At 46.2% G+C, this 25,542-nt stretch overlaps 1 protein-coding gene across 1 annotated transcript in view; it reads left to right on the forward strand.

Moving 5' to 3' along the window:
* The first annotated feature begins 391 nt into the window (after positions 1 to 391).
* PANX1 (pannexin 1) overlaps positions 392 to 25,542 on the forward strand; it is a 45,978-nt gene continuing 20,827 nt past the window's right edge. The window contains exon 1 of the mRNA XM_015085308.3: positions 392 to 914. Coding sequence (XP_014940794.2) covers positions 734 to 914 — 181 coding nt within the window. The 5' untranslated portion in view covers positions 392 to 733. The remainder of the gene's footprint in view (positions 915 to 25,542) is intronic.

A 25,542-nucleotide genomic window follows, 5' to 3' on the forward strand; every position in this document is an offset into this window, starting at 1 on the left:
ATTCCACCGTGTAGGAGTGTTGCGAGTGGGGCGTCAACGGGGACCATCCTGTCTCCAGGGTGCGGGGTCGCTTTCAGAAATGATTTCAAAACTCCCGGTCCGGGAAGAGGGGAAGGACGAGGCCGAGAGGGGCCGAGCATTTCCCGAGGTCCCGCCCCGGAGGAAGACCCCTCGGCAGAGGTGCGTCCCGGGGTCGCGGGCCGGCTGCCCGCGTCACCGCGGTTTCCGGCAACTCCACGCCCCCGGCATCTCTGGCTCCCCGGTAGTTCCGGAAGAGCGCGGCGCAGCGAGCGAGCGAGCGAGCGCGCGAGCCGGCCGGGGGCGGCTTCTGCCTCCGGAGCGGGGCGGAGGGGTCGCGGGAACGAGGAGAGAGGTTCTCGCGCCTGCGGAGGCGGGGCGGCGCGGGGCGCAGGCGGCGCGCGCATCCCGGGGGCCTGCGCGGGCCGAGCGCTCGGGGGCGGGCCTGCGCCCGAGCGAGCGCGAGAGCTCCTGCGCCCGGGCGCACGGCGCGAGCTGAAGCGGCGGCGCTGTGGCTCGCTGGCAGCCGGGCGCCTGCAGACACAAAGGCTGGTGGGTTGTATGAGCAACTGGGGAGCCGGCAAAGGGAAAGCGAAAGCCGGGGGCGCGGCAGGTGACGGAGAAGGCGCCGCGCAGTCCTCCGAACCCTCCAGACGTCGGCGGTACCGGCGCCTGCACTCCTGCGCCAGTGGGGCCGAACCCGCGCGCCTCAGCCATGGCTATCGCCCACCTGGCCACCGAGTACGTGTTCTCGGACTTCTTGCTGAAGGAGCCCTCGGAGCCCAAGTTCAAGGGGCTGCGGCTGGAGCTGGCAGTGGATAAAATGGTCACGTGCATCGCGGTGGGGCTGCCCCTGCTGCTCATTTCGCTGGCCTTCGCGCAGGAAATCTCGATCGGTAAGGCCAGAGGGGCGGGGAGGGGCGGGGAGGGGCGGGTCGGCCTGGCCGGCGCTCTCCGAGGTGCCGGGGTCTGGTGGGAAGTGATTTTACTGCGCGCCCCTGGCAGTCCTGGAGGCTGCGATGGATTGAGCGTTGGGAAGAAAGGTAGCCCCGGTTTTATTCTTTGTCCACGTGGTTCATTTACACCCCTGTGGATCCTGCTTGCATCCCTACTGCTCAGTTTTTCTCTCTGCTCCCCACTGATCCCGACAGCGGCTTAGTGTTCATGTCCCACACTTAGGACCGGCGCCCTTGCCATCAGCTTTGTCGAACGGCCTCCTGTCTCCTTCCCGTACCCCTACATTTGTGCAGGTACCTAAAATTTTGTAGCAGAGAAGTTCCTGAGTGGCTGAATAGAGGATAAGCACTCCATGAAAAGTGTGTGCGCTCTTCATCACCTGACATTTAGTTGATCCTTACTGAGACTTTGGCTCTACAGGGTTGTTGTGAATCATGGGAGAGAACTCAACTTGGCAGGTGTCAGGGGGATACCAGAATTCTTCATGGTTTGGGCAGGATTACATGGCCAATAAGAGTCTGGCCTTCCTCAGATGTTCTGACTTACACTATCTAAAAGGATGCTTATGAGTCAACAGGAAGTCAGTGTATGACAGCTAGAGACTGTTCAGTGAGGGAGAAGAGAGACCCGTGGGACTGGGCCTTGGGGAAAGCTTATGTGAGAAATTGTGCTGGGCCCGAGCTCTGGAGCATGGGTGGGAATTGAATAAGCAGAGGTGAGACCTTTGCCAAGATTATGAGATCGCAGAGAATGTTGCATGTTCCTGGAAGGAGAGAGGCAGGAAGGTTAGTCACAGTTCTTGGGATATGAGCATGAATATGGGTCCAGGTCAGTTAGAACAGAAGAGTACAGACTTGATGGTTTCAAAAGTGCAAAGTTACTGTTTGAGCAGAGGATGGACCCGTTGAAAACAGTCCTTAATAAGCCTGATGGTAACATGTAGGGTCTGTGAAGGGAGTTGGAGCTAGGGAGGCCGGATGCCAGAAGCTGGGGCATTGTTTGAGGTCTTGCGCTTGGGTGGGGGCCAGGACTTGAAGGGAGAGGATGGGAAGGGTGACTTAAAAGAGATCAAGGAGCAGTAAGCGGCACTTGGGTACCTAGTTTTTAATGGGCCATGAAGGGAAGAGACTGACCAGAGTTGTTGTAAAGGCTGCAGGCCCGAGTGATTGGAAATGGTGGTTGATTAGGAAAGGGTTGTGGTGAGCTTGATTTTGTGATCTACAGCCCTAAGTCATTAAACTTGGCAGGAAATTGCCAAATTCATTGTGGAAAATAAGTGTTCACCTTGTCTTTGGGCAGGCATAGTCATGGGGTATCCTTCCACCTTCCAGATGGAAGTTGGAGTTCCATCTTCCAACTTCCAGATGGAGTTGGGGAGTTCCAATAGAAAGGAAAACCAGCAAGTAGCTTGGGTCCTGGAGATAATCTCTCCCTTCAGCAGGTGTTCCTTGAGTACCAGCTGTGGCTGGACCAACGACCCAGGAGTAAAGGATGCACGGTCCCTGTCATGGAGAAGCAACAGTCTTGGGCATCTATCTGATGCCAGGAGGGAGGAGTTGGTTACCCTCTGTGATCAAACTTAATGTCTACCCCGCATATTAGAGGGATTCTGAAGGCAGCTGCACTGGAAGCACTCTCGACACATCCAAGTCGATGGGCTGCCTGAGAGGCATTTGGTTGGCATTGGAAGTGGGCTTACCCAGCAGGAGACTGACCTTATGCTATGTGCAGAGCACTGCTGTGTGCTGAGTGGGACATGAAAGGACTTTGAGGCATCGTCTTCTTCCCACCCTGCAAGAGTTTACCGTCCGCCTGGGCGCTAGAACAGACATGCTGACAGGTGCCATTCAGCAGCGTATGACTCAGTGACAAGACAGTGTCGAGCTCCGAGCACCAAGCAGGTGAAGGCTGGCAGGGACTGGGGTGAAGTTGTGGAGAGACCCCCATTCTTCTCAAGAGCTTCAGGACTTCCAGGGAGAGGACAGGCATGTGGGATGAAGCCAGCAGGACTAGGGAAGACCTGTCAGTACTCATTAGATGAAGCCAGAAAGAAAGACATTAGAGAGGAGAAGAGAGGTAACATAAATTAATGCATGGAGTTCGTACAGCGGGGTCATGTCAGACAGCATTGATTTTTGGGTAATGTCGGCTTTTGTGTAAAAGCAAAAACAAGCAGAGCAATTAAGGAGAGCAATAACAAAGAAAGAGAGTAGTAATTTAACATGTTTATTTATTTTTTACTGTTGAGAGAAAGCGAGCGCATGGGCAGGAGAGGGGCAGAGGGAGACGGAGAGAGAGAATCCCAAGCAGGCTCTGCTCTGTCCCACAAACCATGAAGTCATGACCTGAGCCAAAACCGAGTCAGATGCTCAAGTGACTAAGCCACCCATTCTCTCAAAGAATGAATAAATAAACTTAGAAAAATTTTTTTTAATCCTCCTTTTTTTTTTTTAACATTTTATTTATTTTTGAGAGACAGAGACAGAGCGTGAGTGGGGGAGGGGCAGAGAGAGAGAGAGACACAGAATCCAAAGCAGGCCCCAGGCTCTGAGCTAACAGCACAGAGCCTAACATGGGGCTCGAACCCACAAACCCCAAGATCATGACCTGAGCCGAAGTCGGACGCTTAACCAACTGAGCCACCCAGGTGCCCCCCCAAAATCCTCTTAAGCATAAAATAAATTTTATTTTCCAGTTTCTGAAAACTAAATTTTCCATTAACTGATTTCTACAAAACAGGATGCAGGTTGTAACTGGGTGACAATTTTTACTTTAAGAAAACATTTTTACTTTAAAGAAAAGATTCTAATAAATCTGAAAATTTGCACAGACTTTTTAGAATTAAAAAAGTGTATGCATATGGAAGCAGAGTGTTGAGGATTGGAGAATGTCCTCGTGATAAAACATATTAGGCTTTGTATTAAAGGCTTCTCCTTAGTCTTTGGCCCATTTTCTCACTAGTTCAGCCCACCGGGCTCCTCTCAGAAAAAAAGGGACAGACCCTGCCCAGGCCACAGGGACCTGCAGGTGGGGCAGTGAACGACCTTTATTTAGGCCCTGCTGGGTGCCGGCACAAGGGCTGCAGACAGAGTCCCCTCCACAGAGATTCTGGCCCCTTCACTTCCCATGGGCCCTGGTGAGGGGCTGCTTGCAGGGATGAGGATTGCTGCAGGGGTGGGGAGCAACAAGGGACTCCACCTTGCTATTTGCCCACAAGGTGTGGGTCATCATAGAAGTGATGAGATGCAGACGAGCAGAGAGGGGCTGGTGCCCATGGTCAAGGTAAAGGGAACTCCGGTAGCGCCTGTAGCGCCTGAGGCTGGGACTGCTTACTGATCCTGACTGCCCCGTGATGGAGAGAAGTACAAGCAGAAACATTCTGGAAGGAGTTGCTAGGGGACTTCTTAACCCCTGAGTTGTGGTTGGGAGCATTTTGAAGGCTTTTGGATAGTGAGCCACTGACTGTTGAACTGATGTAAGAATTAAATAACTCCTGGTCTGGTTGGGCCCGATGCTTCTACTCTGCTCTCCTGAAACACTCCAGGCCCTCCCTGCTCCCCAGAGGGTAAGTTGGGTATGGAGAAGAACAACCACTCAATTTTACATCACCTGGCACGCAGCAGAAGACGGTCTGAATGTAATTGTGACCAGACTGGGACGATCACGTGGTGGGAGCCCGGCAAGGCAGAACGGACGCTCTGTTTGACCAGCCCTCACTTTTTCTCTCTCCGAGTCTGGCATCATGTCTTGTACGCCACGGGCGCTCAGTCAAAATGTGGTGAAGGAAATGCTGGAGCACGTTCAAGACGCTCTGGGGTCCTCTCTTGGACTGCAGCTGGGCTGAGGGGGAGCAGGGGCATTCCGGGAAAGGGGAAGCATGGAAGACGGGAAGCCAGGTTCACATGCCAAGGTCAGGCCAGAGGTTGCAGTTGGCAGGTCCTACCCGGTGCCTGGAATTCACCAGCTAGAAGCGTGGGGTCCCTAGTATGGAGAGGGAGATTCCCAGTCGCCGGGATTCCCAGGTCTTTTAAAAATCCAAGTCATGCCTTGTCATGGTTTCCTTCCTGATGTCTGCCCCAGATAATAGCATTGACGGATGTGGGTTATCAAGAGACAGAGCCAAGTTGCCTCACTTGACTTAGAAGTCTAGGTTATATTCCAGGTACCTCCAGTTCCCTTCTGCAGTGTTCTGGGGCATGGGGGGAGCTGTGTTTGTGATGTTGAAGGGCTCTACCTCTACTGTGTAGGGAGGATGACATTCCCTGTGGCCCAGAGAACACACACGTCACCAGTGTGGAAGCTGCAGGGAGACAAAGTTCTGGGCCACAGAAGGCCCCTCATTCTTTTTTTTTTTTTTTCATTTTCTTAATATAATTTATTGTCAAGTTGGCTAACATACAGAGTATACGGTGTGCTCTTTGTTTTGGGGGTAGATCCCCATGATTCTTTGCTCACATACAACACCCAGTGCTCATCCCAACAAGTGTCCTCCTCAGTGCCTAACACACCTGTTTTCAGAGAGAGTTTAGGAAACATGCGGGTGACAACTCTGTGTAGAATACAAACGTAAGTAGACTACGTGGCCTTTAAGCTCAGATTCTGAGTATGTATCCAAACTATTGAAGAAAAGTGCTACCTTTCAACGTGAATGGGATTGTGTTCTTGGAGTCTTTTGACGGGGTCTGCGGTGCCCTTGGCTTAGGGCTGTTCAGGGTCTGATGCTGAGATGCTCCTCTTCAGGGACCGCTCTGATTCTCTGGTGCCGTAATCTGGCACGTTAGGCAGCCCTGGGAGAGGAGAGCTCCCGTCTGCTGCCAGGATATGCTGCTTGCCCTGAGCCCGGCTGGCTGGAGCAGATGAGCCGTGGGGACAGCCAGCAGGCCCTTGGGAAGGGGTGTTTTGTCTGCCCTTCCCTCCCTGCTGCCCTCCCAGTGAACACCCACGGTTCTGGGCAAAGGGGTTTGGTCTCTCCCGGCTGGCTCCGCTCTCTGGCTGTTTTTACAGGGCACTGCTTCCAGTAAGCAGTGGGGAGGCTGCCAACGAGTACAAATTTTTCAGGGTGAATTTTGTCTTAACTGTTGTATTTTTATTGTACGAATAGTACCTAAATACATTCTCATGGTAAATAATGCGTAAACTTCCTCCATCATGTGCCGGAGGTAATCGCCACGGACACCCGGTACAGCTGTGAAGCGCTTTCCTCTCATTAGTGCAACAGGTGTACGCATTCTTTTAGAAACAAATTGAGTCATATGTAACGGTTTGCTTTTCCCCACATAGTATGTTTTGGAGAGCATTCCATGTTAGTACATAGGCATTGCCTTACTATTAGTCTTTAACTCAAGTGTAGTTAACTTACAGTGTTAATATTAGTCTCCGGTATACACTGTAATTACTCAACTCTTCCATATGTTACTCAGTGGTCATCATGACAAGTGTCCCCTTTTCCTCTTTACCTGTTTCACCCATTTCCCCCTCTTGAAACCATCAGTTTGTTGTCTGTATTTAAGAGTGTACTTTGGGGTACCCAGGTGGCTCAGTTGGTTAAGCATCTGGCTCTTGATTTCAGCTCAGGTCATGATCTCATGGTTTATGGGATCAAGTCCTGTATCCTGCTCCGTGCTGACAGCATGGAGCCTGGTTGGGATTCTCTTCTCTCTAACCCACCCTGCTTGTGCAAGCACTCTCTCTCAAAATAAATAAATAAACATTTTTTTAAAAAGTCTATTTGTCTCTTTTCTTTATTTCTTAACTTCTACATATGAATGAAATCATAGGGTATTTGTCTTTACCTCCATCCATGTTCTTACAGAGCATAGTATATCCTTATCATAATTCATCTGAGCACTCTCTGAATGATGCACATCTAGGTTCTTTCAAAATTTCTTCTATTAAATTTTTTTTATGTTTATTTGTTTTTGACAGAGAGAGAGAGACAGAACATGAGCGGGGGGGTGGGGAGGTGGGGGGAGAGAGGGAGACACAGAATCTGAAACAGGCTCCAGGCTCTGAGCTGTCAGCACAGAGCCTGACGTGGGGCTTGAACTCACAGACCGTGAGATCATGACCTGAGCCGAAGTCAGATGCTCAATCAACTGAGCCACCCAGCTGCCCCAAAATTTCTTCTATTAATTAAACACAAAGTTTGTTTGTACATAAGTCTTTGTAAATACTCCCCTCCTCTCTACATTGAAAGAAGAAACCAGTATCAATTTCCAGGATGAAATAATTTTCCAGGATAGTTGTGCATTCCTGTGTTCTTACTGCAAGTAAGTACAAAACACACAAGAGCCTCCACCACTACCTCCCTCTAAATGTGACTCTATCAGAGGATTGGAAAAGGCGTTTTGATGTGCTTCCAGCTTTAAGAAAGAAAGAGCGTGTTTCAGGAGTAAAATTATAATAGTCAGTGGACTTCCTGATGTGTTCTCACAGCATCTATAAGTTTCCTTCCTAGCACTTAACCACAAGTTACAGTTAGGTAATTTGTGTAAGTATTTGTTAAATACTGTCTCCCCCTAAGACTGTAAGTTCACTGAGGGCAGGAACCACTTGTCCTCTCTGGTTGACTGCTCCATCCATAGCCTCGAACATAAAACTTGATACATAGCAGGCGTTTAACAGAGTGTGTGAAGGAATAGAATGAGCAGGGATGTCAGAAGGATTGAATCTCTGTAAAAATGGAATTTTATGTATCTTGGAAGAGTCAGTGTTAAAAAATTGTCATAAAAATATTTGAAAACTCTGTATATTATCATTGGAACTGACTAGAATAACAATAATAGAACAAGGAATTGAACTGAGAGATGAAAAGCAAACATTTAGTAATGATGAGATTGGTTTTTAAAACAACTAGAAGTTGCCCAGGCAGCATTTGTTCTGTTTTATTCTTTTTATTTATTTATTTATCTTTTGAGTATAGTTGATACACAATATTACATTAGTTTCAGGTGTACAAGCTAGTGATTCAACATCTCTATGTGTTACGTTATGCTCATCTCAAGTGTAACTCCCATCTGTCACCATACAGTGCTATCACAGTATTGTTGACTATATTGCATATGCTGTGCCTTCTCTTCCCATGACTTATTCATTCCATAAGTGGTACCCCTATCTCCCACTCCCCTTCACCAATTTGGCCAGTCCCTTCATGCCCCCTTCTCTCTGGCAACCATCAGTTTGTTTTACATATTTGTAGGCATGGTTCTGCTTTTCATGTATTTGTTTTCACTTATTCATTTGTTTTGTTTATTAGATTCTGCACCTGAGTGAAATCATATGGTATTTGTCTTTCTCGGTCCGACTTATTTCACTTGGCATAATACCCTCTAGTTCCATCTATGGATTGTCATAAATGGCAAGATCTCATCCTTTTTTGTAGCTGCATAATATTCTTTGTGTGTGTGTGTGTGTGTGTGTGTGTGTGTGTGTGTGTACATTTTTATACATTCATCTATTAATGTATACTTAGGTTGCTTCCATATTTTAGCTATTATAAATCATGCTGTGATAAACATAGGGTGCCTTTATCTTTTCAAATTAGTGTTTTTGTTTTATTTGGGTAAATACCCAGTAGCGGAATTATTGAATCATATGGTATTTCTATTTTTGGTGTTTTGAAGAGCCTCCTAGTGTTTTCCACAGTGGCTATATCATTTTTACAGTGGGAAAAGGACAGTGTCTTCAATAAATGATGCTGGGAAAACTGGACAGCTACATGCAAAAGAATGAAACTGGCCCACTTTCTCATACCATACACAAAAATAAGCTCAAATTGGATTAAAGACCTAAATGTGAGACCTGAAGCCATAAAAAACCTTGAAGAGAACATAAGTAGTGATTTTTTTGACGTCAGCCATAGCAACATTTTTCTAGACAGGCCTCCTAAGGCAAGGGAAATGAAAGCAAAAATCAACTGTTGGGATTACATCAGAGTAAAAAGCTTCTGCACAGCCAAGGAAACCACCAACAAAACAAAAGGCAACCTACTGAGTTGGAGAAGATGGTTGCAAATGATACATCCAATAAAGGGTTATACTACCAAAAATACATAAAGAACTCATACAACTCAACACCAAAACAAAACAAAAAGACCAGTCTGATTAAAAATAGAAGACATGAAAATTTTCCAAAGAAAGACATACAGACAGCCAACAGACACATGAAAAGATGCCCAACATCACTTATCAGGGAAATGCAAATCAAAACTACAATGAGCACCTCACACCAGTCAGAATGGCTAAAATAAAAAAAATAAAAACAAAAACAAGAAATAACAAGTTGGCGAGGATGTAGAGAAAAAGGAACCCACATCTGCTTTTGGTGGGAAGGCCTTCTTTCTGTTTCTGTTTCAGTGCACAATGTTTCCTGACTTGAAGAGTCCCAGTAAATTAGATCCATATTTGATTATTTACTGCTCCCTTTCTGTGTCTCCCCATTCCTACCCCAAGAAGAAAAAGGAAGGAAAGAAAACGAAACTTGAGGTGGGGGAAGTCTATTTTTTCGAAATAGATGGAACTCCCATCCCTAGCAAAAACTGAAAATACATCTTGGACCTTTGGCAGATTCCAAGTTTGGATCGGCAGCATCCTTTTTAAAAACCATGCAAACACCACCTTTCCGCTGCAGATTGCTCCCTTGGATTGCTTTTGTCTCAAACCCCTAACTGAGGCAGTGAGTTTGGTCCAGAGTGGAGAAGGGTAGGCAGTTTGAGGCCCATGCCCACTGGGCCCTGGCTGAGTGAGGAGGGCAGCGTGGGGACATAGGTGGCCAGGGGTGGGGGAGGAGGGACCTACAGAGAACCCATGTGCTACCGAGGCAAGCCTGGCTCTGTGTGGGATACAAGGAGCATGTTGGGAAAGGGGTTTTCATTCTTATGTATTTTTTATTCATCCTCTCTAAAGCTCGTATTCCTTTATATGTGTGTGTGTGTCTGATTGTAAAGATAGGGCTTATTGTAGAAAATACAGGAAATGCAGAAGAGAAACTTGGTAGTAATTCTACCACCAGTGTTAGCCACTGTTACATCTTGGTGTATTTTATGCCTTGGCTTTTTATATATACATAGCTGACAGCTTCTACTTAAAAAAAAAAACAATCAAACACTAATTCAGAGCCTTTTGCCATATTCTTTTTTTTTTTTTTTAAGTTTATTTATTTTGAGAGAGACCGAACACTTAAGCATGGGAGGGGCAGCGAGAGGGAGAGAGAGAATCCCAAGCAGGCTCTGCGCTGTCAGCACAGAGCCCAAGACGGGGCTCAAATCCATGAACTGTGAGATCAAGACCTGAGCCGGAGTTATAGAGCTAGGCACTTGGGGCGCCTGGGTGGCGCAGTCGGTTAAGCGTCCGACTTCAGCCAGGTCACGATCTCGCGGTCCGTGAGTTCAAGCCCCGCGTCAGGCTCTGGGCTGATGGCTTGGAGCCTGTTTCCGATTCTGTGTCTCCCTCTCTCTCTGCCCCTCCCCCGTTCATGCTCTGTCTCTCTCTGTCCCAAAAATAAATTAAAAACGTTGAAAAAAAATTAAAAAAAAAATAAAGAGCTAGACACTTAACCACCTGAGCCACCCAGGTGCCCCATTTTGCCATATTCTTAAACTTGATGTTTGGTGGCTGCAAAACTTGACGTTGAATAGGAATATCAAAATTTAACCCTTGCACAACATTTTTGCTGATATAAATAGCATTGTGCAGAATACACCTGAACACAAACCTCTTCACTATAAAGATTTCAGTATTTCAACAAATTGTGTACGTCTCATTATGAGGCCAAAGTGTGTGCAGACAGTTTCAGGACTGGTTGGCATGGCAGCTTGCCCTCCGGAAGGATGGTCCCTGCCACTTCCACCAGCAGTGAGGAGAGTACCCTCCTCATCGCCGCCAGCAGCATGTAGCGATGGTCCCTGGCAGTTTAGTAGACGGATAAAAGTACACCATTGTTTTAGGTCACATTTATTCAATTACTGTGTTGAACATTTTTCCATAGGTATTTTTACCATTTATATAGTTCTGTGACTCGTTCTTGTCTTTTGCTTATCTTTCAAAGGGGATGTTGGTTTCTTCTTTTTTTTTTTTTTTTGAGATTTATTTATTTTGAGAGAGAGAGCGCATGTGCATGCTGGAGCAAGGGAGGTGTAGAGAGGGAGACAGAGGATCCCAAGCAGGCTCAGTGCAGAGCCTGACTCGGGGCTCAATCCCACAAACTGTGAGATCATGACCTGAGCCGAAATCAAGAGTCAGACATTTAACTGAAGGAGCCACGCAGGTGCCCCAGGATGTTGAGGTCTCAATGGATTTTATGAACTCTATGGGTAACATAGTTTCAGATATTTTTTGGCTCTCTTTTATTGCAGGTATCTTCCTTTCAGTTGTCTGTGACCTTTGAATTGTGGCTGTGGTTCATTTTGATGAGCAGCAGTTGTTTTAAGTTTGTCAAACTGCCCATTTTTTAAATTTCTTTAATTCTGTTATGATGAGATTGATATAGCTCCTCCTTACAGCACTTAAATAACCATCTCCTTTTTCTTCATTATCTTCAGTGATCTTATTTATTAACCTTTACCCCTTCAGTCTGTTTTGTTCTTTTGATGGTGGAAGTGAAGACTGTAGCTAATTCCCCCATTTATTCCCCCATGTCATTTATTGAGGAACCTATTCTTTACTCATTAATCTATGGTGGTTTTCTTACTACAAACTCTTACGTAAGTGAGCCTGTTTTCGGGCTATGTGTATCGTCCCTCTGGTCTATTCTTGTAAAACACCAGACCTTTCTGTTATTGCTTTCGTACTGGCTTGTTTCTAGGTGCAAGGAGATACGTGTGTCAATTAAGTAACTGCAATCATGGAATATTAGAATCATGAGCTAAGAAACCAGTGCAAAGCTCAGCAGTTGAAGCAACGGACTTGCCTAGGGCAGATCGTTGCATCTTTAGGAGAAAAATTCTTCACACCGTATTAAATATTTAAAATGTTATTGGATTACAGGAAGAGGATCATTATCAGCTGGTCCTTATTGGGAACTTGTCAGGTTATCTCAACTATTGGACATTTTGTTTTGATAGTTGCAAGAACCAGTCTATTGCTACATTTTGGGGTGTCATCAAGGTTACTTTCCATATTTTGATCACTGCTATTCCTCTGTCTTTGGGATGACAGGAAGTTGAAACAGATTATGAATGGGCTTTGAGAAGAATTACAATTTCCAAGTTGGTTTGGAAAGTGGTGAATATTCCAGGAGGAAGTATGAATAAGCTGTACATGACCTCGGGCTTCAGCTGATGAGACAGGCTGTGGGCATGAGGCTGTCCTGAGATGCTCCCTGCCCCAGTACCAGTAGGTCTCACCACCTGCTGCTGATAGGATAGTGGAGGGAGTTTCCCAGATTTGTCATTCGAATTTGCCACATGTCTGTAAGTATGTGTGTTTGTGTGTGTCTATGTTAAAGTTCAGACAGTAAGAGAAAATTAAAGCCCTGCCCTTGCTCACTCCCCAGAGGTAACTAACGACCATTACTGCATACTGTTAGTGTTTTATGCTGCTCTGTGTTCCCGTGGAAAAAACATGATTTTATTTGCATTTCATTATTATTAAATTTTTAAAGTTTTTTTGAGAGAGAGTGAGGGAGGGAGGGAGGGAGGGGCAGAGAAGAGAGAGGGAGACATAGAATCTGAAGCAGGCTCCAGGCTTTGAGCTGTCAGCACAGAGTCTGATGGGGGACTCGAACTCACGGACCATGAGATCGTGACCTGAGCTGAAGTCAGATGCTTAACCGACTAAGCCACCCAGGCGCTGCCATTATTATTAAATCTTTAAGAAAATGTTATGCCACGTATTAATAGTGTGCAATTTGCTCACTTATCTGCAGTGTGTCCTGGAGATATTTTCACGTTGGTGCACGTAGATGTATCTGCCTCACTCTTTTTAGATGTGGCATCGTTTTCCGTAGTCTGACTACACCCCAGTTCATTTAACCATTCTGTTAAGGGACATGGAAGTTCATTCTGCATTTTCCTACTATACACAGTGGCTCAGTGAACATCCTTGGATGTGCTTCCTCATGCAAAATGTGTTTCTCTAGATCAGTGGTTAGTGGTTCTCAAACTTTTTGGTCTCATGACATTTCACACTCTTAAGTCTTATTGAAGATTTCAAAGAACTTTTGTTTGTGGGTTGTGTCTGTCAGTATTTAGCATGTTAAAAATTAAAACAAATTGCGAAAACATGAACTTAATAAGAAGCCCATTATATGTTATATTGTCATATATTTTCATTAAAATGTGTTATTTTTTCACATATGTGTGAAACATATATTTTCATTTAAAAAACTTCAAAAACAAAAATCTTAAGAGTAGCGTTTTCCATTTTTGCCAAATCTCCTTAATGTCTAGCTTAATGGAAGACCACTGCATTCTCACATCTGCTTTTCATTCATTATGTGGCAATATCCCATGTCCGTAGCCTCTGGAAATTCACTATCTAAACTCATAAAAGAATGAGAGTAAGAAGGCAAATAAAGCTGATTGTGAAAGCAGGCTTAACATCACAATCTTCTTGAAAGATTCTCAGGTTCCAGACCACACTTTGAGAACCATTGCTCCAGGGTCAGACTTGAGGGTGGAGTTGGAAGTTCAAGGGTCACAAGGTATGCACATTCCAAATATAAAAGCTACTTCCGGTTGCTCTCAGAAATGTTAACACACACATCAGGGATGTCGGGGAGCAGCCCCCTTCCCCACTTCTTTAGTGATACTTAATATTTTCGGAGTTTTATATTTGCCATTCTCTTGGAAACGACATCTCACTGTTTCAGTTAGTAGTTCCCTATTTGCACTGGGATTTCACAAGACGTGGCTCTGGAGTCTGGCTATGACACTTAGAGGTGTGCTAGGGGCTGCTCATTGTTTCCAGCCACTTACTGTTGCGTTTTGGCCTCAGGTATTTGATCCTAGAGAGACCGTCAGGTCTCAGCTCTTTATCATTGCTTTATGAAATCTCCTCCAACCCCAGTCTGTCTTGACTTTTTTTTTTTTTTTTTTTTAAGCAAAACGTTCTCTGCTTAATCTTAGTCAATGAGCAAAACTAGCACATGCCTACTAGGAAATGTAAGGATGTATTTTATTTTATTTTATTTTATTTTATTTTATTTATTTTTTTAAATTTTTATTAATTTTTTTAAATTTTTTAAAAAATTTTTTATTTTTAACGTTTATTTATTTTTGAGACAGAGAGAGACACAGCATGAATGGGGGAGGGTCAGAGAGAGAGGGAGACACAGAATCCGAAACAGGCTCCGGGATCTGAGCTGTCAGCACAGAGCCCGACGCGGGGCTCGAACTCACGGACCGCGAGATCATGACCTGAGCTGAAGTCGAATGCTTAACCGACTGAGCCACCCAGGCGCCCCAAATTTTTATTTTTTTAAATATAATGTCAATTTGACTAACATGCAGTGTGTACGGTGTGCTCTTGGTTTTGGGGATAGATTACCACGATTCATCGCTTACGTGCAACACCCAGTGCTCCTCCCAACAGGTGCCTCCTCAATGCCCATCACCCATTTTCCCCTCTCCCCGTACACCCCCCCCATCAACCCTCAGTTTGTTCTCAGTATCCAAGAGTCTCTTATGGTTTGCCTCCCTCCCTCTCAGTTTGTAACTATTTTTTCCCCTTCCCTTCCCCCATGGTCTTGTTAAGTTTCTCAAGTTCCACATGGGTGAAAACATATAATATCTGTCTTTCTCTGACTTATTTCACTTAGCATAATACCCTCCAGTTCCATCCACAGTGCTGCAAATGGCAGGATTTCATTCTTTCTCATTGCCAAGTAGTATTCCATTGTATATATAAACCACATCTTCTTTATCCATTCATCAGTTGATGGACATTTGGGCTCTTTCCATACTTTGGCTATTGTTGAAAGTGCTGCTATGAATTGGGGTACATGTGCCCCTATGAATCAGCACTCCTGAATCCTTTGGATAAATTCCTAACAGTGCTATTGCTGGGTCATAGAGTAGTTCTATTTTTAATTTTTTGAGGAACCTCCACACTGTTTTCCAGAGCAGCTGCACCAGTTTGCATTCCCACCAACAGTGCAAGAGGGTTCCCGTTTCTCCACATCCTCACAAGTGTCTGTTGTCTCCTGAGTTGTTACTTTTAGCCATTCTGACAGGTGTGAAGTGTTATCTCAGTGTGGTTTTGATTTGTATTTCCCTGATGATGAATGACGTTGAGCATTTTTTCATGTGTGTCTGTTGGCCATCTGGATGTCTTCTTTGGAAAAGTGTCTCTTCATGTCTTTTGCCCATTTCTTCACTGCATTATTTGTTTTTCGGGTGTTGAGTTTGGTAAGTTCTTTATAGATTGTGGATACTAACCCTTTATCTGATATGTCATTTGCAAATTTCTTTTCCCATTCCGTCAGTTGCCTTTTAGTTTTGTTGATTGTTTCCTTTGCAGTGCAGAAGGTTTTTATCTTGATGAGGTCCCAATAGTTCATTTTTACTTTTAATTTTCATGCCTTTGGAGATGTGTGCAGCAAGAAATTGCTGCAGCTGAGGTCAAAGAGGTTGTTGCCTGCTTTCTCCTCTAGGGTTTTGATGGTTTCCTGTCTCACATTTAGGTCTTTCATTGTAAGGATGTCTTTTTAAAAAGTCTTTCGGGGGCACCTGGGTGGCTCAGTCGGTTGAGCATCCAACTTCGGCTCAGGTCATGATCTCATGGTTTGTGGGTTCGAGCCTCGCGTCGGGCTCTGTGCTGACAGCTCAGAGCCTGGAACCTGCTTCCGATTCTGCGTCTCCTTCTCTCTCTCTGCCCCTCCCCTGCTCATGCTCTGTCTCTTTCTGTCTCTCAAAAATAAATAAATGTTAATAAATAAATAAGTCTTTTGCATCTCCTGGGTGGCTCAGTTGGTTGAGCATATGACTCTTAATTTTGGCTTAGGTCATGATCCCAGAGTCATGAGATCAAGCCTGTGTTGGGCTCCACACTGGGCATGGAGCCTGCTTGAGATTCTGTCTCTCCCACTCTGTCCCTCTCCCCTGCTCACACCCTCTCTCTCACACTCTCTTAAAACAAAAAACAAAAAACAAAAAACAACAAAGCTCTTTCTTTTAAGTGTTAACATCTGCTGCACATTTGATGATCATGCATAAGGGTTCTTAAAATTTCAAAAAGCACAGACAGAGACGTTCTGTACCCTTTCTTGGTGAGGTTTCCCTCTTCTTTGACCAGGTTGTGTTTGCAAAACAGAAAATGATATCTATCAAATGAGAGAATAGATGGAAAGAGGCCTGAAGCATGGTTTGTATTCAGTACGTGCTGGTTGATGCTGAAGCTAGTGTATGTTAAGCTTTTGCAACCTGGGCGTGCTTTGCAGTATTGTGATGAGCCAATACAGCTGAGATGAGAGGCTTTGCTTCTTCCCAGCTCTCCCCCATACTCAGGCACTACTCGGGTGCTGGAGGCTCAACTCCGGATGAGTCTGGGTGACAGTAACTGGCCTCCTTTCCCCTCGCCAGTGTCCCTTACAGGAAGGAGGGTCTGATGATTGTGAAAATCTTCTTCCTAATAAGGCTTCATTCCTTTTAAGTCTCTGTAAACTCTCTAAGCCTTTATGCTTTCAGTTTTCTCTGCTGCACACACCAAAGTGAATAGTGGGACAGAAAACGGATGCTCTGGGGCTTTCTGGGCGGCTCAGTCGGTTAAGTGTCCGACTTCACCTCAGGTCACGATCTCATGATTTGTGGGTTCAAGCCTTGCATTGGGCTCTGTGCTGACGGCTCAGAGCCTGGAGCCTGCTTCAGATTCTGTGTCTCAGTCTCTCTACCCCTCACTCGCACTCTGTCTCTCTCTCTCAAAAATAAACAAACATGAAAAAAAAAAAAGGATGTGCTGTAAAGAACAGAAGGAACACTCTTGTGACACTTAATGCTTCCCAGTGAGGAACAGCTGTGTGGGGCACGTGGGCCCAAAAGGCATCTCGCCTTAGAATCTGTATCAACCCTTGTAACGTGAGGACATTGGCTAAAATTAGTTACTGGATGCACACCAGTCCCCTTCTGATTCTGGCCTGCGGTTCCCTCTGTGCCTTACTGTTCTTTTCCACCCCTCATCTCCATTTGTTCATGTTCTTATTCATTTGGCCCTTCATTGAGCACCGCACTGTGCACTAGGACCTACCAGTGAAGAAGGCTGGGGGCTTGCAGCCTGGCGGGGGAGACAGCTCCCCGGGAATTGCTGTGAGAAGTGTTTTGGAGCAAGGGCCCTGGTGGGGAGCCTCACCCCATCCGGGACACTGGAGATGGCTTTAGGAGGAGCGGTCCATCAGCCTGTGTGAAGCCTCTTAGGGGAGAGCGGACATGGTTTCTTGAAAGAAGCAGAAGAGGGTCAGTGTTGCTGGGGCCTGTTGAACAGGGGGAAGAGGTGGGGGGCAAGACCTGGGAGGGGTGGGCAGGGGCCCCATCAAGGAGTGCCTGTGGCATTCGGATTTTAGCTTATCCAGCGCAGTCAGAGGGCTCTTAGCTAAACGGGACATAATCACAGCCACGTTTTAAAACCTCACCCGGGTGGGCTGCAGGAATGGATTGCAGTTGTGGAGAGACTAATTAGGGGCTCCTGCAGTGCAGTTCGGGCTGACGATCTCTGTGCACTTTGAGGACGGGGACTGTTACAGGTGTCTTGGAGTCCACCACGATATTCTGTGTGGGGCGGATACCTTATCACAGTTTCCCAGGAGCCATCGTGGGGAACTCCGTGAGCACATGGGAGCTCTCCTGCCCCTCCTGGGGTGTTGGAGCTGACCTGGGAAGGACCCAAGCCAGTCCCATTGGGCAGCTCTGCTCTGGGGTTTCGTGGTCACTTCCGCAGCCTGGCCTGGCACTGGACGGTGAGGAAGGAGTGGGCCGGGCCTGGTGTGGAAGCCTGATGTCCTGGGTGGGGCTGGCGGTTGGCACTCAGCACCAGGCCGAGCAGGCGGCCCTGTTGTGGGCCTGTGAGAAGCCGCAGCTCTGGGAGGGCCCTGGAGGGGGGCAGCTGAGGGGCTGGGGTCCTGCAGGGAAATGCCACTTCCCTCTGCGCCTGGACAGTTGCTCCCAATGCCTGCCTTCCTCTGCTGTCTTTAGGACCAGTATTAACAGCTACTGAGGTGCATGTATACACACACACACACACACACACACAAATTTTATGAAGGCTCTACTTTCCTAGAGCATTAAGTTCACAGCAAAACTGAGGGGAGGTACAGAGATTTGCTAAATACTCCCTGCCCCTACACAGGCATGGCCTTCCCCATTATCAACATCCCCCACAAGAGTCGTACATTCTGTGGGCTGGGAAACCGTGAAAATGACCTGTATCCATCATTATGGTATCATACAGAATATTTTCACTGCCCTAAAAATCCTCTGTGCTCTGCTTATTCGACCCCTATCCCCACACCCCTGGCAACCACTGATCTTTTTACCGTCTTTAGAGTTTGGTCTTTTCCACAGTGTCATAGAGTTGGAACCGTATGGTATGTAGCCTTTTCAGATTGGCTTCTTTCACTTAGTCATACACACAATGTTTCTCCATGACTTTTTGTAGCTTACTGGCTCATTTCTCTTTAAATTTTTTTTTAAATGTTTATTTAGTTTTGAGAGAGAGACAGAGACAGAGTGTGAGCAGGCAAGGGGTAGAGAGAGAGGGAGACACAGAATCAGAAGCAGGCTCCAGGCTCCAAGCTGTCAGCACAGAGCCCGACACGGGGCTCGAACTCACAAACCACGAGATCATGACTTGAAGCAAAGTCCGCCACTCAACTGAGCCACCCAGGCTCCCCAGCTCATTTCTCTTTAGTGTTGAGTATCCCATTGTCTTGAGGTACCACGGTTTATCTGAAGGACATCATGGTTGCTTCCAAATTTTGGCAAATTATGAGTAAAGCTGCTGTAAACCTCCATGTGCAGGTTTTTGTGTAGACATGAGTTTTCAAGTCCTTTGGGCAAATACTAAGGAGCAAGATTACTGGATCATGTGGTAAAAGCATGTTTAGTTTCTTAAGAACCTGCCCGAATGTCTTCCAAAGTGGCTCTACTATATCGCATTCCCAGTCACAACGAATGAGTGTTCCTATTGCCCCAGGTGTTGTCAGTGTTCCAGATTTTGGCCATTCTAATGGGCACGTACTGGTACCTTGTTTTCATCTGCATTTCTCTGATGACACATGACTCTCTTCATAGACTCGTTTCCCATCTGCTTGTCTTCTTTAGTGAGGTCTTTGCTAAGGTCTTTGGCCATTTTTAATTGAGTTGTTTGTTTTCTTATGTTGAGTTTTAAGAGTTCTTTGTATATTTTGAGTAACAGTTGTCTCTCACCTGAACCCAGCATATACTGACTCCACCTGTGTGTCAGGTCCTTTCAGCGCCGTGTTTTCCCGGCAGCAGTCCTTCCAGACAGTTCCATTTGTTTTTCACTTTTGAGAGACTGTGGGATAGCCATTAAGATGCGAGTTTTGGAGTTGGACCGCCTGGGTTCCGATCCTGGCAGGCGACATACCCACTGTGAGACCTGAGGCAAGTTGCATAATTTCTCTGTCCCACAGTTTCGTCATCAGTAAATTGGGTAAGAGTAGAGCCTGTCTCATGGGGTGGTGACAGTGAAAGGGACTAGCACAGCGAGCACCAGACCAGGGTCTAGGACAGGGCAGGCACTCTGGAAAGACTGGCTGCCGAGCCGACAGATGAGGAACTGAGGCGGGCAGAGGTCAGATCACCAGCCCGGGGGCACGCGGAGCGGGCCTGGTAAGCAGCTCCATCCCGAAGCCTGTGTACTCTGCCCTCCCCCAGTCTTGTGAGCGGGGAGCAGTGCAGACAGAGCAGGCTAGCTCGTGCCCCAGCACAGAAGCTGCTCACTTATGCTGGGGCTTGGGTCCCGCCGCTGTGGGATCACCCTCCCCACCGCTTGCACTCTTGCTGGGGAGGCCACTTGCTCTGCTGCAGCCATGACCAGCCCCACCCCAGCCCTGCAGGTCACCAGGGCTGCAACTGTGGGGCTGACAGCCGCAAGGACGTTGAAACCCCCTCCCCCCACCAAGCCCTCCCTGCCAGGATCAAGTCTGCAGGGCTGTCCTTTACGTGATCCCCAGATGGACCCTGTGTCCCGGGTGCAGTGGTCTGCTCCCCTTCATGATGCGCCGCAAACTCTAAAGGCTCCAGGTGTCTGCTTGGGCTGGTTCCCCAACTGGGTCCTCCTCCCTTCAAACAGGAACACCTGCCAGGGCTCAGCCATCACCCTGATGCACTTTGTCTTGTCTGTTATCACTGGTGGCTCTGTTCTTGGCCTCCTCTACTGGACTGTAAGCTCTTCGAGGACAGGGACCATGTCGTCTTTACCTTTGAGCCCCTGAGTTGAGCTTAGCACCACTGAGTTCCGAGTACCTTCGGGAGAACATCTGTGCTGTGTTGCCCTGTGATAGACACAGGAAGAATAGAGCTCCTGGGGAGGGTAGGTGTCCTTGGCACCTTGGCTGTCTCTGATATGCTGCTGGCACAAAGGCCCTGTGCCATTAAATACCTAGCTCTGATGAACTTGGATGTCTCTTTTCTTTTTTGAGGCTTCTTGAGAAAAGTGTTTGCCCTGTAATCCGCGATATCTTAGAATGAGTGTCTTTGTATTTGCAAATGAGTCTCGTGACCGGTTATCTGAATAATGGAAACAGTTGTTGTGAGTTGTTTTCATTTTATTGGAGTCACTAACTTTGATTCATTACCAGATTTAGACACTCAAAGCCTTATCCTACACAATAGAGCTCCTCTGTTGCCAGAACTCCAAAAGCTAGCTTTTACAAGCCATCATTGAGGGGGAGATGATGCAAAAGGACTTAACAAAGCTGTCTGGTCTCAGGCTGTGGCCCCATTAAATCTAAGATCCCAGTTATCCAAGGCAGGCTTTCACGGTACGTATGTTCAAGAGTTGTGGGAGATAAGACAAATGTGTAAACCAGTTAATAAAGGTGAAATTCAAATAATTATAAGTGCACTGAAGAAAATAATACAGGGTGTGACCGAGGAGCCCCGTATCCCCATTGCTTACCGTGGAGTCTGATGCATAGAACATAAGACTGACAGCTGCTGCTTATTGAGTTCTTATGGTATGCTGGCACTGTGGCAAGCATTTCTGTGAGGCTTTGCCAATGAGAAAAATCAGGTTCTCAGAGGTTAAGTGACTTGTTAGTAAAAGAGAAAACCCAATGGCTCTTCGATATCGTGAGATCTTTATAAAAGCAATATTCAGGAATAAAGATTCCAGAACCTCCCCCCCCCAAAAGATTTACCTAACTTTTCCCTTCAGGCTAAAATGCCTTCCCCCTATCCAGTTGGACTTCCATATTTCTTTCCACACAGGTTGGCCTCTGTGTCAGGGACGACTGGCTGGATGGTAATTTTCTTCTAACCTCTTTATACTTAAAAGTGTTTGTTGGGGCGCCTGGGTGGCTCAGTCGGTTAAGTGGCCGACTTCGGCTCAGGTCATGATCTCGCGGTCCGTGCGTTCGAGCCCCGCGTCGGGCTCTGTGCTGACAGCTCAGAGCCTGGAGCCTGTTTCAGATTCTGTGTCTCCCTCTCTCTGACCCTCCCCCGTTCATGCTCTGTCTCTCTCTGTCTCAAAAATAAATAAACGTTAAAAAAAAAAAGTGTCTGTTAAATTGCCCCTTGGCCTTAAGTGTCTGTTCATTGGACATTTTTTCTTAAGCTGACTTCATGTCCCTGACCTCCTTGTTTGGACAGCATCCATTTCTCGTGTTCATTTTGAAATGGTGTTTCCCTGCTGCCCTCTTACAGTGCAGAAATCCAGGCTGCATTTCCTTTAGTGGAGGTGTGGCAGGTCTGGGACTGCTAAGGAACTTATTCCTGGCTCTCACATGTCGTATTCCTGCTGGGATGTTTTGATGACACAGTTTATTTGATCTGGCCCTTCCCTTCCATGGGTCCAGCCTCCATCCCTACTGAGTAAACTCCATGCCAGAGATAAAGACTCATATGTGCCACCGACTGAGCCAGCCAGATGCCTGGCACTGTGGGTTTTGATGACACTTTCTTATCAGCTTGGGCCCGGAGCTCAGGACCAGGCTGCTGGGGAGCTGAGGCTCGCCCTTTCCTGCTTCTTCTCGTGTCATTGGCTGGCCTGGCATTGCACAACACCTACCCTTCTGCACTCCACCCTGCCTCCATGCCCTGCCTCCACCTTCTCTCCTCCCTGGTCACTCATTCCCAGGGTGTCATCACCCTGGGGGAAGAGCAGGGACTTGGGATCGTGTCGCATCTGCACCAAGTATTAGCTGTCTGACTTTGGAAGTTACTCTGAGCCTTATTTCTTCATCTGACAAATAGGACCAGATGACAACTAGTCCGTAGGTTCTTTCATTGGATTGAACAAGAGCATCTAATTCCTATTTAATTGTAGTATTTAATAAATGACCCATTTTCCTTTAGTAAGTGATTCTGTGATGGGAAGTAGCTTGTATGTGATCAGTACGTGAGGGAATACCAGTATGGGGGAGTCACATTGGTTTTCATGGCTTGGTGAGTACATGGTACCCATTCACCCCATGCTCTTCCTCTGGGCTCTGGTCACGTGCCGTGTTTCAGAAGTGCTGTCAGGCAGTTCTCTTTGGTCTTTCTCCATTTTCCTTTCTCTTCTTGTGCACATAACCCAGCAACCTTCTTCACATACCCTTTCATCGCACTAGTATGTTTTTATCAGGATTGTTGCTGTTTGGTTAGTGCTCTAGGTACAGATCTTGTGTGATTTTCTAGAACGGTACTATTCTTTTTTTTTAACACGTAAATGGCATTGTAGCAGAGATGCTTGTGTTGATTTCTTTGTTCTGCCTCCCATCTGGCCTTTTGCACTGCGCTTCATTTCATGGAACCAATCCTTTAGCCTGGACCTGGCTAGGACCTACAGGAAATCAAAGACAGTTCAGCCAGGGGCACCTGGATGACTCAGTTGGTTAAGTGTCCGACTTCGGCTCAGGTCATGATCTCACAGCTTGTGAGTTTGAGCCCTGTGTGGGGCTCTGTGCTGATAGCCGGGAGCCTGGAGCCCGCTTCGGATTCTGGAGCCCTCTCTCTCTCTCTCTCTCTCTCTGCTCCTCCTCCACTCCCGCTCTGTGTCTCTCGCTCTCAAAAATAAATAAACATTAAAAAAAATTTTTTTTTAAACAAAGACAATGCAGGCAGTTGCGTACTGTGACTGTTTTTTGTTTTTGTTTTGTTTTATTTTGTTTTTTCTTTAGAGAGAGAGAGCTTGAGCAGGGGAGGGGCAGAGAGAGAGGGGGACAGAGAATCCAAAGTAGGCTCTGCGCTGACAGCAGCAAGCCTGATGAGGGACTTGAACCCACCAATTGTGAGATCATGACCTGAGCTGAAGTCAGATACTCAACCAGCTGAGCCCCCGTGTCTTTTCATGTGTGCCCCTGTGACTGTTTTTTCGTGTTGTTTTCACCTGCACTGTTGTGGCACATTCCTGACTGGTGTCCGCTTCTATTCTTGACCCTGGATGCGCAGTTATTGACATCACATCTAGAGTAACCCTTTAAAATGAAAATCAGAATATATGTTTGCATTAAAAATTCTGAAAGTTATTCTGTGTGAATTTTAGGATTGAGGAAATGAATATGTGGATATATTTGGGATCTAGGGTTCTCACTGTAAGAGAAAATACAGATGTGGACTGGGGGAAGGGCAGTGGTGTTAAATTGGAATTTTCAGTATAAAGTCTGTCTCTCTCTCTCACACACACATGTACAGATTGATTTCCTAGCTGTGTCTGCCGAAGGAGGCTAGGAGCAACAGCATCCCTGAGCAGTGGGCACATCTGGCTTCCATATCCTGGGTTTACAAATTCCGTTACCCACTAAAAGGAACTGGGGCTCCCTGAAGAGAGAATTCTTAAACTTATTCCCCACAGGGAGCATGGCAGAAGGACACAGGAGCTAGTTTGAAACATTTTGAGTGTCAAGATAAGTAACAGCAACCAGATCATAAACTGTTGAAAAACAAAAGACCATATGAGTCCATATTGATACTAAAAAGCATAAATTGGGGGAAGGGGAAGTTCCTTGTTATTGTAAAATGCTAACTGTTACAAATGCAGCAGGAAGGATAAAGTTGGAAAACTCCATCTGCGACCCCAGTTGAAGTGTCTGATTCACCTCTGGGTGAAAGTTTGTTGGGGACCAAATACTTACACAGTCAGAGGACACAGACAACTTGCTTCTCAGGAAAAAAAGGCACTTTTACGGCAAAGCCCTGACAGTAGCTTAACCAAGTAACCGTCATATGTGACATCACTTGTTCTGGAGGAAACCGATGTCAGGTGCCTTCCCAGGGTGTCCTGCAAGGGACCCCCAACCCTTCTGTAGGAGACCTGCCTGTAATGCACAGTCTGGGTTGGAGCATGAAAAGACAAGCAGATGAACACAAATTAGGGATCATCACACAAAACAGAGGGCCTGTGGTCTTTGCCCCCGTGAGGGTCACAAATAACAGAGGAAAGCTGTGGAACCCTTCCACGACAGGGTGACTGAAGAGACGTGACATCTGGATGCATGCTGTATGGTGCAGGATTGGATCCTGATTGGAGGAGGGGAAAGTTGCTGCATAAGATAGTTTAGAAAATCCAAACATAGATAGCAGTATTGTATTTTTTTTTTAAATGGATAATTGCACTGGGTTCTATAGGAATGTCTTGTTCTTAGAATCACACACTCCTGAGAGGAAAGGCTCATGACCTCTGCAACTTACTCTCAGGTGGTTCAGGAAGAAAAATAAACGTATGTATTATATATACATGTGTGGATGGAGAGAGCAGAATGTTAACAATGGTTGAATCCAAATGCCAGAGTATTTGGGATTTCACTGCAATACTCTTTTTTGTTATGCCGATACTGTATTTCCTGCACGTTTACAGATTTTATGTAATTTTTCCACTCGTATTGTACAGCTCTCTTCAGAGCTGTAACTGACATATAATATTCTGTAAATTTAAGGTACACAACATAATGATTTGACATATGTATGTATTGCAAAATGATGACCACAGTAGTTTTAGTTAGCATTCATCACCCCACATAGTCTTTTTTCTTACGATGTGAACTTTTAAGATTTTATTAGCAGCTTTTGAATATATGGTACAGTGTTGTAGTTTTAACTGTAGTCACTATGCCATGTATTACGTCCTCAAACTTACTTATCTTCAAACTAGAAGTTTGTGCCCTTTGACCACCTTCACCCACTTCCTGTACCTGCCCCCATGTTCCACCTCTGGCAACTACCAAACTCTTCTCTGTTTCCATGAGTTTGGTTTTGCTAGAGAAAACATAGAAGTAAGATCATACAGTACTTGTCTTTCTCTGACTTCTTTCACTTACCATAATGCCCTCAAGGTCCATCCATGGTGCAAATGGCAGGATTTCCTTCCTTTTTTTTTTTTTTTTTTTTAAATACTTTATTTGTTTTTGAGAGAGAGAGAGAGACAGAGCAGAGTGGTGGAGGGGCAGAGAGAGGGGAAGACATAGAATCTGAAGCAG

The sequence above is a fragment of the Acinonyx jubatus genome, chromosome D1, assembly GCF_027475565.1.
Source record: "Acinonyx jubatus isolate Ajub_Pintada_27869175 chromosome D1, VMU_Ajub_asm_v1.0, whole genome shotgun sequence".
Taxonomy (NCBI): Eukaryota; Metazoa; Chordata; class Mammalia; order Carnivora; family Felidae; genus Acinonyx; species Acinonyx jubatus.